This window comes from Rhinoderma darwinii, chromosome 12, assembly GCF_050947455.1.
Source record: "Rhinoderma darwinii isolate aRhiDar2 chromosome 12, aRhiDar2.hap1, whole genome shotgun sequence".
NCBI lineage: Eukaryota > Metazoa > Chordata > Amphibia > Anura > Rhinodermatidae > Rhinoderma > Rhinoderma darwinii.
Window position 1 is genome coordinate 71841675 of NC_134698.1, and position 14169 is coordinate 71855843.

The 14169-nt window shown below is 48.5% G+C and overlaps 1 protein-coding gene across 3 annotated transcripts in view; it reads left to right on the top strand.

Moving 5' to 3' along the window:
• FANCM (FA complementation group M) overlaps positions 1-14169 on the top strand; it is a 73275-nt gene that overhangs the window by 56176 nt on the left and 2930 nt on the right. For all 3 annotated transcript variants that reach the window (XM_075843962.1, XM_075843964.1, XM_075843963.1), the window contains 7 exons: positions 347-429; positions 524-595; positions 4421-4531; positions 6221-6377; positions 7294-7397; positions 9162-9713; positions 12305-12650. In XM_075843962.1, coding sequence (XP_075700077.1) covers positions 347-429; positions 524-595; positions 4421-4531; positions 6221-6377; positions 7294-7397; positions 9162-9713; positions 12305-12650 — 1425 coding nt within the window. The remainder of the gene's footprint in view (positions 1-346; positions 430-523; positions 596-4420; positions 4532-6220; positions 6378-7293; positions 7398-9161; positions 9714-12304; positions 12651-14169) is intronic.

Genomic DNA, 14169 nt, shown 5'->3' on the forward strand with positions numbered 1-14169 from the left:
TTGCTAACCTACTGACATGAATTTTTATGTAAATTAAAGAAAAAAAACTCCCCTTTTTTTGGGGGGAATATTTTTATTTTATTTTAATAACTCCCTTTTGTGATTTATTTGTATTTAAGAAACTTTTTTTATCTTTTTATATAAGCCAGCGCAACATCAGTACAAGCCTTTAAACCCCGGTGTACAAATGATGGCGTCCTGGGGTAGTTGTTTTGTTTCTGTAGCTGCAGGACACGAGAACACTAGACGTTGTATTCTGGATTTTAATTGACGTCGCTCTCCGTGTTTTCGCCTTTTCAGTTCACATCTCATTGTTTGTTCTGGGATTTCTGCCGTCTCTCAACAGGTGGCAGCCCAGAGAGTGGAGATGATGTCGTCTATAGACGGAAAAGAAAATTGATCAGTGCCGATGTCCTCAGGACCCCGGGGGTGAGCGGGAAAACGTCTGACAACAATGCGCTGGGAATCTCCGGGATATGCCGATTCTGGTTTTCATTCGTTTGATTTCAATTTTGTTTTGCAGACTCCAAGCAGTGAGTGTGATTTTGACTCGCCGATGCCCATGGCTAAGAAGCGCAGACATGTCCTTAATGCAGTGAGTATTGTGCTGGGTAAAATCTACCCGGATAAATTTTTTTTTAAAAAGTATCTGGGCGCTGGTGTTTATTTTTTAATTTATAGGATGTTAAAATTCATTCCCTGAGCCAAGATCTTGGGGACACGTCTGTTTGTTAATTGAGCGCTATTTTCTGTGACCATCCAATAATCCAAAATACTTGATAGTCTGGCAACCTTTAGATCTTGTTATTTCCAGATCAGAGGAATTATGCTGTGTGTGCGTACGTATAGGTCTCTGCCTCTGCCTGCCTCTCTCTCCCTGCCCCTGCCTGTCTCTCTCTCTCCCTGCCCCTGCCTGTCTCTCTCTCTCCCTGCCCCTGCCTGCCTGTCTCTCTCTCCCTGCCTCTGCCTGCCTGTCTCTCTCTCCCTGCCCCTGCCTGCCTCTCTCTCTCCCTGCCCCTGCCTGCCTCTCTCTCCCTGCCCCTGCCTTCCTCTCTCTCTCTCTCCCTGCCCCTGCCTGCCTCTCTCTCCCTCCCTGCCCCTGCCTGCCTCTCTCTCCCTCCCTGCCCCTGCCTCCCTCCCTACCTCCCTGCCCCTGCCTGCCTCTCTACCTCCCTGCCCCTGCCTGCCTCTCTCTCCCTCCCTGCCCCTGCCTGCCTCTCTCTCTCCCTCCCTGCCTCTGCCTGCCTCTCTCTCTCCCTGCCCCTCTCTCTCTCCCTGCCTCTCTCTCCCTGCCTCTCTCTCCCTGCCTCTCTCTCCCTGCCTCTCTCTCCCTGCCTCTCTCTCTCCCTGCCTCTCTCTCCCTGCCTCTCTCTCTCCCCCTGCCTGTCTCTCCCTGCCCCTGCCTTCCGCTCTCTCCCTGCCCCTGCCTGCCGCTCTCTCCCTGCCTGCCGCTCTCTCCCTGCCTGCCGCTCTCTCCCTGCCTGCCGCTCTCTCCCTCCCTGCCGCTCTCTCCCTCCCTGCCGCTCTCTCCCTCCCTGCCGCTCTCTCCCTCCCTGCCGCTCTCTCCCTCCCTGCCGCTCTCTCCCTCCCTGCCGCTCTCTCCCTCCCTGCCTCTCTCTCCCTCCCTGCCTCTCTCTCCCTCCCTGCCTCTCTCTCCCTCCCTGCGCCTCTCTCTCCCTCCCTGCGCCTCTCTCTCCCTCCCTGCGCCTCTCTCTCCCTCCCTGCGCCTCTCTCTCTCCCTCCCTGCGCCTCTCTCTCTCCCTCCCTGCGCCTCTCTCTCTCCCTCCCTCTCTCCCTCCCTCTCTCCCTCCCTCCCTGCCTCTCTCCCTCCCTCCCTGCCTCTCTCTCTCCCTCCCTGCCTCTCTCTCTCTCCCTCCCTGCCTCTCTCTCTCTCCCTCCCTGCCTCTCTCTCTCTCCCTCCCTGCCTCTCTCTCTCTCCCTCCCTGCCTCTCTCTCTCTCCCTCCCTGCCTCTCTCTCTCTCCCTCCCTGCCTCTCTCTCTCTCCCTCCCTGCCTCTCTCTCTCTCCCTCTCTCTCCCTCCCTGCCTCTCTCTCCCTCCCTGCCTCTCTCTCTCTCCCTCCCTGCCTCTCTCTCTCTCTCCCTCCCTGCCTCTCTCTCTCTCTCCCTCCCTGCCTCTCTCTCTCTCTCCCTCCCTGCCTCTCTCTCTCTCTCCCTCCCTGCCTCTCTCTCTCTCTCCCTCCCTGCCTCTCTCTCTCTCTCCCTCCCTGCCTCTCTCTCTCTCTCCCTCCCTGCCTCTCTCTCTCTCTCCCTCCCTGCCTCTCTCTCTCTCTCCCTCCCTGCCTCTCTCTCTCTCCCTCCCTGCCTCTCTCTCTCTCCCTGCCTCTCTCTCTCCCTGCCTCTCTCTCTCCCTGCCTCTCTCTCTCCCTGCCTCTCTCTCTCCCTGCCTCTCTCTCTCCCTGCCTCTCTCTCTCCCTGCCTCTCTCTCTCCCTCCCTGCCCCTGCCTCTCTCTCCCTCCCTGCCCCTGCCTCTCTCTCCCTCCCTGCCTCTCTCTCCCTCCCTGCCTCTCTCTCCCTCCCTGCCTCTCTCTCCCTCCCTGCCCCTGCCTCTCTCTCCCTCCCTGCCCCTGCCTCTCTCTCTCACCCTCCCCCTCTCCCTCCCCCTGCCTCTCTCTCTCTTCCTCCCTGCCTCTCTCTCTCTCCCTCCCTGCCTCTCTCTCTCTCCCTGCCTCTCTCTCTCTCCCTGCCTCTCTCTCTCTCCCTGCCTCTCTCTCTCTCCCTGCCTCTCTCTCTCTCCCTGCCTCTCTCTCTCTCCCTGCCTCTCTCTCCCTGCCTCTCTCCCTCTCTGCCTCTCTGCCTCTGCCTCTCTCTCTCTCTGCCTCTGCCTCTCTCTCTCTCTCTGCCTGCCTCTCTCTGCCTGCCTCATCTCTGTATTTGCCTTCAAACATTTCTTAAGCTGACAACATATTCCAGGGTGAATTTTGATAATATGGTGGCCTTTTCCTTCTTGTCGGGTAATTCAGCACTGGCCCCTTTCTATTATGTTAGATTGTATTACCGAGACCCTAGAACCCATTTAGAGCCCATTATCCGCATTATCCCTATACATATGTCATTATGGTTCTTCACGTACAATGTGGAGGAGTAGTACATACTGCAGCGCAGCGCACGGCTCCTATTCACATCCCATTTGCGGGATAAAGGAAAATGTCATCCTGTTGTTGTAGTAATTAGTTAATGATGCGCTGGTCAGAAAACCTTATATCCGCCGTCTATACAAAGCCAGAGGGAGGTATAGAATAGAGAAAGTACATGTCATTTATGGGACGTCTAGTTGTCGCCTAGCAACACCCCATCGTTCCGAGAGCAGATGCTTTCCGCTGCTTTTTCAAGGCTGATTTTGAAAGGCAGCGACGGATCTGCTCGTCCTTGGACTCTTCATCAGTCAACGTTATTCTGTGTTTCACAGTAGGTGACCCCTGCCCCCATCTTTATACAAATCGTGAAAGTTTTTATGTCCTTGTAATAGCTGCGCTTTTACCGGCTTGGTCGAGTTCCCAGCACTAAAAGTTAAGCTTTCTCGTGCGTCAGGAAAACGTATAACTTGCTGAACTTTCCGCCAAATCAACGAGTTCACTTAGAGGATTTCATCTGCTATGTGTAACCAGTTGGGGGTTGTTGCTTACAGTTAATGCACTGGTATAGAAATCCAACTGGAATTGAAGGTCTTTTCACCTGGGAAATATGCAACATATTGCTCGACTGGCCCCCGCCGCCGGGCAGGGCTCGACTGGCCCCCGCCGCCGGGCAGGGCTCGACTGGCCCCCGCCGCCGGGCAGGGCTCGACTGGCCCCCGCCGCCGGGCAGGGCTCGACTGGCCCCCGCCGCCGGGCAGGGCTCGACTGGCCCCCGCCGCCGGGCAGGGCTCGACTGGCCCCCGCCGCCGGGCAGGGCTCGACTGGCCCCCGCCGCCGGGCAGGGCTCGACTGGCCCCCGCCGCCGGGCAGGGCTCGACTGGCCCCCGCCGCCGGGCAGGGCTCGACTGGCCCCCGCCGCCGGGCAGGGCTCGACTGGCCCCCGCCGCCGGGCAGGGCTCGACTGGCCCCCGCCGCCGGGCAGGGCTCGACTGGCCCCCGCCGCCGGGCAGGGCTCGACTGGCCCCCGCCGCCGGGCAGGGCTCGACTGGCCCCCGCCGCCGGGCAGGGCTCGACTGGCCCCCGCCGCCGGGCAGGGCTCGACTGGCCCCCGCCGCCGGGCAGGGCTCGACTGGCCCCCGCCGCCGGGCAGGGCTCGACTGGCCCCCGCCGCCGGGCAGGGCTCGACTGGCCCCCGCCGCCGGGCAGGGCTCGACTGGCCCCCGCCGCCGGGCAGGGCTCGACTGGCCCCCGCCGCCGGGCAGGGCTCGACTGCCTCTTTCTTCTGTATATTGACATGGTTTACTGACTGATCATTGCTTTTACAGTTGGAGTCTGATGATGAAAACTTTGACCAACCCCCCACTCATCACAAGGGTGATACCGTGAATGTCCGGAAGCAGGAAGAGGTGCGCCGACCTAAACACAAGAAGTCGAAGGTTTGTACTTGTGGAAGTGCAGCAGATTATAGATGATGATACTACTACTAATATTAATATAATATGCTATTATCAGTAATAATGATCGGTCATTTTCATGTCAGATTAAAGGATTTTCACTAAGAGGTGTTGAATGATTCAATCTTCTGGATTATCAGATGTTCTAGATAATCCATTTCAATTTTAAGAGCAGAGAAATTCTATTCTTTGTGTCCTTAAGGGGGTTTTCCTTTTTGAACAATCCCTTTTAATCTGTTCACATGGTGTCCTGCTGCTTGGATCTCCATCAATCAGCTGTAATCTTTGGGAGAATTCAGCAGCATGTGTTAAAATTCCCTGCAGTGCCACCACTGGAGATACCAAGCATTACATAATGCCCATTGGAATCAATGGTAAAGCTTGGACATGCTGGGTCCTCCAGAGCAAGAGCTCTTTGTAGCCCCTCTCTGCTTGGCAAAAATGTAAGGGTCCTGAACAGGAGATCTCCATTTATTTGAAAATGGGTCTTCTAAACCAGGCAACCCCTTTAAGGCCATAATTGGCTGTATCCTTATTCGGTTAAGGGAAATTGCTCTTTAAGGGTAAATAGTTGTTGCTCCTAGACCTAGAATGGGTTTAATGCAGAACAAATAAAATAATCTGTGCCTCTTCCCATCATGCTTTGTATATAACTAGCTCATGTGTGTGAAGTGGAACTGGCGCATTTGCGCCAATGATAGGTTTATATAGTGTCTTTGTCCGGAAAATGCCCAGTATGAGTCCACCGGTTATAAAGTGAAGATCTAGCTCTCTGTATTGCTCCGTGCACATTGCTTACTACGGATGAAGTAACCGTTCTCCCAGCTCAGTGAGCGCCACATTTCAAGATATTAATGGGTTTTGACATGAAGGCCGTAAGTAGATCACTTTTAAGTTGTATCACGAGCCAAAAATAAACTGCGTATCTCTCTGCAATATTTGGCCGTCGCTCATGCTCTGGATACATAGATCCTATACACTTGTACGTATTTTCTGCTCTCGCCATTTCCATCTGATATGATAAAATCAGTCAATGGTCTTGACCGGAGATTTAGATGTAGCTCATGTAGAGGTAGCAGCTACACCCGGACCCTGGTGCCTGAGGGAAGCCAAAGGCCCCACTACCACATAAGAAGATACCAATACTATCAATGGCACTTGGTAGGTGTGAGGGGAAGCTGTTACATACTTTGCGTTGGGGCCCCGGAGCCTCAAGCCCTTCCGGCATCGACCATTGGGTCTTGTAGACCTATGGAAAGATCTTGCCCCTTGGTTTTTGGAAGTGAGTGGAAACTTATGTTCATGGGTAGCTGTAAAAAGAAGCTTCACTTGAAATCCTTCACACTCCATTGTGAATTGGTGAGTGGTACACAGCACCCAAATAAATTAAATTGGCCCGTCACTCATAATCGTGCCGAATTGTATGGTATCATTGGCGGCTGGTCTCGTTGTAATGGAGGTGACGGGTCAGGAGAGGCAATGGTCTCCCTGCTGGCATATTTTGAAAAGTTAAGTTTTGGGTGTGGTGGAGGAACACCTACCTCCCGAGCTTTTGGTCCTTGTCGTAGGTCTCTTCTTATCCGATGAGTTCTCCTTTATAGTCGTTTCTTTTCTGTTCTATTATTACTGGTGACATGACTCTTCCATTCTTCCCCTCTTCTGTCATTGCAGCAGGCAGCCCGGCAGTTCTTTGATGATGAGGCCGAGCTGTCCTCCGAAGACGCTGAATTTGTGTCGTCCGATGAGAGCTTCGGGTCCGAGAACGAGCAGGAAACTTCACTTGTGGGATTCCTGAATGACAACACTCAGCTGTCTCAGGGTTTAAACGGTAAATACAATGTGGAAAACGTCCAGTCACTGCGTTACATACTTAGTCCTCCTATCGCATTTAATGATCTAGTCGCCCACCTTTGAACCCTCTAGTTCTCCTACATCCTTTTTACAATGTAGAGCCCAAAACTGCATGCCATATTCAAAATATATAGTCTTACAAGGGATTTATAGAGGGGCAATTTTTCATTGGGATCACAGGTTTTTGTCTTTCTTTTTATACACTCTAAAATCGTATTTGCTTTTGCAGCTTCTGCTTGACATTGAGTAACCAGGTCCTTCTCTTGTTCTGTCATCTCCAGTTTTATTCCATTCAATGTATGGTCCTTTGGGGTGACCATAGGCTTAAAGGGGTTGTCCATGACCGGACAACTGATGACCTATCCCCAGGATAGGTTATCAGTATATGATCGGTGCGGGTGCGACACCCGGACTCCACACCGATCCGCCACTCCGGGCACCAGATGTTTTGAATGGTATGCAGTAGTTGGACTCGGAAGGAGATGGCGCTGACCACTGCATAGCGGCCGTGCTGCAGAACTGCAGCTCTGCTCCTATTCAAGTTCTGGTATTGCAGAGGGTCAGTACACAGGGTCTTGCTTTTCTGTACTCTGTTGGATTATAATACAGCTGTGAATTAGTACACAATCTAGAACACTACTGTTATTTAATTGCTCCCTAAATTACATCTCGTGTTACTGCCCAATAATATTTAGTGATACATTCACAATTGTTCTTGTTGCCTCTTGGATACAGTCAGCACTGTGCTGACAGACACACCCCCTAGAAGCGGATTATAGGACAGAACTCCTGGTCTTTTTCTCTTGCTGCTATAACCTGAATTACAATATGTAGAATTCTCTGTATTTTCCTCTTTTCTAGTTATAACCTGATGATTTTTCATTTTTTTTAAGACTCTGAGATGCATGGCATATACCTGAAGTCTGTTATCAGCCCTGCTGTTGGTAATAGGTTTAAATTGGTGCACAAGAGGCATAGTATGGCAGTCTTCTCCCAGGTGGGTATGAGTCTTGACAGTTTTGTGTGATGTAGCAGAGTTGGATTTGTACAGAAGCTTTTAGTGCAATGTGATAACTCCGAGTTAAAATAACTGCAAATCCTCAGGAAACCATCAGAGCTGAATAACCAACTTAGCTCTGCTACATCTGTATATTCAGATCACACACAATGCGCGTATGTAGATAATTAAACAGAAGATGTTTTTGGCACTCATGTTTTTTTTACCTTCAAGACCACAGTGAACTTTTGAGCACCTCGTTCTGGGTCGGCTGGTTGTGCCGCCTCTTTTTGTTGTATCCCTGTGAATGCTTGCGCTCGATCCATTAAGTTGGCAAACACCCAGTTAAAAACCTGCAGTCGATGACTGATCCAGCCAATGTCAGCAAGAGCAGGAAATGTTACGTTTTAAAAAAAAAAAATATTTATTTTTGACATTTTTCTTTTGACATTTTTTGTTTTAATCAGCCGCACCGTGTGCCCAAATACTCTTTCCAGGATATATTTATTGAATTTGACAATGCCCAAGTCCATGTTTACTACTGTACGAGTGGAAATATGTGTATGAAATTATCAGTACGAAGTGTAGAGGAAATACTTGGTGCCTACAGAATAGCTAAACTTCTATCCATCACACATATATGTAAATGTATCTGGAGGTTCTCCGCACTAGAGATAAAGTAATGATCATGGGGGGGCAGGGAGGTTTCTGGTCTTTTGTAGTATTTCTCAATGGGATGACGGACCATCTGCCTCACCCAAGTCTGAAATGGCTGATAACAGATGGCAATCAATTAAATTCAGCTTCTCGCGTGTGCCGATTAAATAGACCTTATACCGTATGCTCTTGTAAGAGGAGTCGTATTTAATGGGGTGACTGACTCGTGTCCCCCACTATTACTACCTCCTTTTATTAGGGTCACTAGGGCTATGCCTAGATCCCGCTACCCCTTTTCTTGTAGTACACTTCTATTTATTTATCTATTTGCCTTGGTACTCAGTGCATGTGTGTGCGCGGTGATTCACGACACAAGTGTATAGTATAGATTTATTACCAACACAAATCACTGATACTATACCGTGAAAATATGTCTATATATCCATCTATATAGATATATTTTCACGTTATAGTATCAGTATAGCGCAATACACAGAATAACTTCATATGTAATAAGTATACTAATAATACACGTGGCACAGTACCAGTGCAATATATTACAATAATATACAAACACCCACCCGCTTACCTAAACCTGCATATACAATACAATACACTCACGCTTGCTGCGATCTCCCACCCCCACCTGACTAACGGTTCCTGTAACGAAGGGATTTATCCTGTACACCAAAAAGGGTGTAGGGAGGGAGAGTTGCAGCTGTATGGCAGTGAAAGGGTTACAGTAGGGAGGTTGTGGTAGTGTAGGGTTAATACAGCTTCTGCTGTATTTGTGTGTAATGTGCAGGGCTTGGGGAGGTTTAAGGGTTAAACCGATGTGTCGGTTTAATGTGCAGGGCCATGGGAGGTGAATAGGAGATCAGACGATCAAAGGAGATCTTTTGCTCCTCCCAGATTGTAAACAAGACCATGCAGCCGACTGTCTGATCTCATTACTTGGGGAATTTTCCCATGGTGCATGTGTGTGAATACACACCTACGTCTGGAGGGACAATATATAAATATATGTCTAGATCTTCTCACGTATATGTACATAGATATAAATATATATAACACTTCCCTTTACAGTTCTTCTTGGTTTGCCCTTAGATTCCGGAGCAAGATGAGAGCTATACGGAAGACAGTTTCTGTGTTGAAGAGGAGGAGGAAGAAGTAGAGTCCAACACAGAGGAAGAAGTTCAGGTTGATCTTGACCTGCTCGAGGAGGACCGCTTTGTTGGAGGGAGAAAACAATATCGTACGCGGCGCATGTTGAAACTCAAAGATTCTACATCCAACCAAACCAACAAGGGCCGACCGGTAAAAAAGAAAAGAAGGATCATCGTCCATGATGACTCTAGTGATGAGGGACCGGGGGTGACCGCCAAGTCAACGGTCAAATCTCCACCTCAGAATTCATCAAAGTTATCATTGTCGTCGTCTTCCACCAAACCACCACCAGATGGCGCTACAGTAAAGAATAAAGGTTCAGGATCTGGCCAGAAGAATGCGTTTGATGTTCCTCTGAGGGATCGGTGCCAGATGCGGCTTAATCTTCAGGCTTCTCTGTCAAATGAGCTCGATTTTCAGCCAGAAGTTAGAACTTCATTCAGCATCAATAGACCTGGAACATCAAATGGGATTATCCGTCCTCCGGAGAAGGTACGTGTCTTAAAGAGGCTCTGTCACCACATTATAAGTGGCCTATATTGTACATGATGTGATCGACGCTGTAATGGAGATTACAGCAGTGTTTTTTATTTAGAAAAATGATCATTTTTGAGGGAGTTATGACCTATTTTAGCTTTATCATAATGAGTTTCTTAATAGACAACTGGGCGTGTTTTACTATATGACCAAGTGGGCATTATAAAGAGAAGTGTATGACGCTGACCAATCAGTGACCAATCAGCGTCATACACTTCTCTCCATTCATTTACACTGCACTAGCGATATATCTATATCGCTATGTGCAGCCACATAAACACACTAGAACGTTACTGCAGTGTCCTGACAGTGAATATACATTACCTCCAGCCAGGATGTGATGTGTATTCAGAATCCTGACACTTCTGTAGCATCTCTGTGAGATTTACAGCACAGCAAGCGTAATCTCGTTTTAAATGACAGGTTACAGCGTAATCTCACGAGACTACGCCTGCTGTGCTGTAAATCACAGAGACGCTACAGAAGTGTCAGGATTCTGAATACACATCCCGTCCAGGCTGGTAGTGATGTATATTCATGGTCATGACACATGAGTAGCGTTATAGTGTGTTTATGTGGCTGCACATAGCGATATAGCTATATCACTATCTGCAGTGTAAATGAATGGACAGAAGTGTATGACGCTGATTGGTCGCCATCATACACTCCTCTGTACAACGCCCACTTGGTCATATAGTAAAACATGCCCAGGTTGTCCATTAAGAAACTCATTAGCATAAAGCTAATATAGGTCATAACTCCGTCAAAAATGATCTATTTTTTTTTTTTAAAAACACTTGTAATCTCCATTACATCACCGATCATATTATGTAGAAGATAGGCCACTTAAAGAGGCTCTGTCACCACATTATAAGTCCCCCATTTATTAAAGATGTTTAAAATAATTGTTTCAAGAGACTAGAAAGTTGCATACACTGAATGAGCCTCTTGTTAAAGGGGTATTCCCATCTCTGACATTTATAGGATAGCCACAGGATATGCCATAAATGTCCAGGAGATGCGAGATCCACCTCTGGAACCTGCACGCACCTCTAGGATGGGGCTCCGTTTGGGTGACTGGGTTTTCCGCAAGCAGCCGAGAGCATTTTGCTACGCTGTTTCCGGAACTACCGGATTTTGGGTCCAAATAACAAAATGATGTACAGAGTTGGAGTTCCACTTAAAGCTGCCCATAGACATTCGATACTAGTCACAGATCATCCGACTTGTTGTGACCAGACGTCCTTATTACGGCCGCAAGATCCGGACCCCTTGCAGTTCCCTATGAGGATCTAAGTTTAGTTTACGTGAACCGCAGGGGGTCCAGGTCTCGCGTCTATAATTCGTCTCTACGTTTGTCTGGATGAGGTCTTAGGGTCAGTTCACACAGCGGATTTTGCTGGGCGGGTCCCGACGTAAAAGCCGCCGCGGAATTATTTTTTTGGGATGGTATATTGTAGTATTCTCCAAGTCCATATAGTAAAAGAAAAGTATGTCAACGCATACCTGCCCGACATATGCCAAAAGGACACACTTTTGGCATATGTCAGGTCAATAGGGCTCTATGGATACGTTCGGTGTGCGCATCGAGAACTTTCATGGTGCATTTGCCGAATGTAGTGTTTAAAAGTGACGCAAACTCAGCCTTACCTACACTGATCGTAGCATCAGGACAGAAAAGATATGTGCTGCTGATGTGTTTAGCTTACTGAGGATTGTCTAGACTAGATATAAATGTAGCAAACCCTCAGCTGTGAGAAATATTAGGTCTGTATATGTTTTCAGCCTCTGTATGCTGTAAAAAAAGCATTTTCCATTCAGTGACAGCAAGCAGTGATTATTAATGGGGTGAGAAAGAGCAGTTGCAGCACGACCGCTATACTGTGACCAGAGCCATCTGCTTCCAGCGCTGAACACACTATAACATCCAGTGCCCGGAGGCAGTCTGAGCAGCTGATCAGTGCGGGGTCCGGGTGTCGGACCCCCACCGATCATATACTAATGACCTATCCTGTGGATAGACGCAGAAAAATTAATTCTGTATACGATCCTGTGGATAGGTCATCCATATGAAAAACAGCCTCGTGCCCGGACAAACCCTTTAAAGACGACCTGTCTGTAGGTCCTACCAAGGGAGTTATTAGTCTCCCCTAATAGCCGCTGTGTCTGGGAGTCCAGCGGTGTTTGTGCTGTACTTGTGCATCCCCCCCATTGCTGAGCTATGGACCCCTCTTTATTTAGCCACCAATATGCAAATTGTCCGCTGGCTAGCCAAGTGGGTTTGGCCACCAGTGATTCTCAATGGGCGGAGCTACCACTGAGCCTCTGACGCTGACCTATCAGCATGAGGCTGTTTCCGCCAGACATCGCAGGAGTCTCATTACTTTAGAGCACAATGTCACCGTTACTTGGAGCAGAACTGGCGCTGCGGTGGGCGCATATTATGAAATGACGTTTTTCCTTTTTGTTTCATTCTCAGTCAGTATGAAATTGCTGGAATAATGTAATAATCCCGGATTCTTCGTGTGCTGGTTTTATCCCCGCAGTTGCAAGACAGAAAACCAGATTTATCATGGATGGGTTCTGTGAATGACTCTACAGTAATGAAAACCCCGGTGTCCACGGCCCCCTGTATCCTCGCTGATAGCAGAGAAATCTCATCCGGACCAGAGGTCATCACATATCTGAGGACGACTCATGGGGTCAGAGTGGACATCTGCTCCCTGGGGGGCTGTGATTATATCGTCAGTAACCGCTTATCCGTAGAGAGGAAATCCCAGTCCGAATTCTCCAACAATGGAAATCGGAGTAAACTGGTGGACCGGATCCAGCACTTATGCAGCATGTTCGAGAGGGTCTGTCTGATTGTGGAGAAGGACAGGGTGAAGCCAGGTATGTTCTTACTACCTCACAGCCTGATATACTGTGTGGGGCCTCAGGGGGCAGTACATGACATGGGTATAGTCAGGGGCCTGACAGGGATTTTCTTTTGCTCAGTGTTGACAACAGTGGCCGGTTTACTTTAGCTTCAGTTTTTTTTCTTGGTTTTTAAATACTCTATTAGGGAATTCTGAGTTAAGAGAGGGGAGCCTTCCTTAAAGGGAATGTGTCGCTAGAAATTATTATTATTTTTTTTTAAACAATTTATTTAAGTGATTACACATTGTTTTAATTTTTTCACAAGTCCGAATCTAATTTATAATATTTCCTAATTTATAACATTTCCATGTGCTGGCCATTAGAGGGAGCAATTCCCAAAATTGCAGCATGGTCAATGTGGTAAAGCAACCGCATTGCTTTATGCTGCAAATTTGGGGTAGACACACTCTCTAGTGTCCTCGCACAATCCCCCCTCCCTTATTCTGGCTAGTGCCAGGAAAAGGAGGGGGTTGAATCTTCAAACCTCCTACACTGTGTGCTGCCATTTTCTGAGCGACTGCACAGTGTAGGAGGATTAGATACAGTGCTCAGCAGACTGTATATAATACACACATCACATATACAAACATAAATTACCTTCTCCTGCCGCCGCCTCCGCTCCTATTCCTTGCGTCTTCGCTTCGTTGAACATATGGCCGGAAGCCGCCATCTTACTGTCCAGCAGCGGCTTCCGGTCCACATGAAAATGGCGCTGGATTTCGCTCTGCGAACGAGCTTAGTTTTGGACTGTGTGGGGACGGCGTACGCTTCTGTGAATGGAACGGCTCCTGTTCGCATTCTCTATGGGGCTGTATGTGCCGTATTCCATCTCTGCATGTGTTGTTAATCGACACATACAGAGATGAAAAAAAAAATGGCAGCCCCCATAGAGAAGAAAAAGTAAGAACACAGTAAAAAGTAGACCATGAGAACACAAATAAAATTTGTTAATATCAAATTAAAAGCAATATGTGATAAAAAAAACAAAACATGACTCCTTCCCTTATAGCCCAACCATGCATTACGCTGACTTCTGATTGATTTCAATGAGCTAGGAGTAATGCTTCTTTTCTCCTGTGGGGGCACTGTAGGTAAATTTAATATTTGCTACCAGGTTCCCAGCAGATCACTAGGGGTCTCAGCAATAGGACAAACTGATCATGTTAACTCCCTTTTACACGGGAAAATAAGCGTTCATATGAAGGCTCGTTCCTTGCCGTGTTTATACAGGACAAAGTTCAGGATCAGCTGATGAACGAACAAACACTCGTTCATTGGTTGATTTGTATGCAGCACAATATATGATCGTTGTCAGCAGCACATCGCCAAGTGTAAACGGAGACGTGCTGCCGACAGGACGGAAATGTATGAGGGGGGGGGGGGGGGGGGGGATGAGTGATCGGAGTAACGAGCGCTGGTCCCCATACACTACTGATCAGAGGCCCTCGTGAAAGGAGCAAACAAGCGCCGATTAACGAACCGTCTAGTTGAT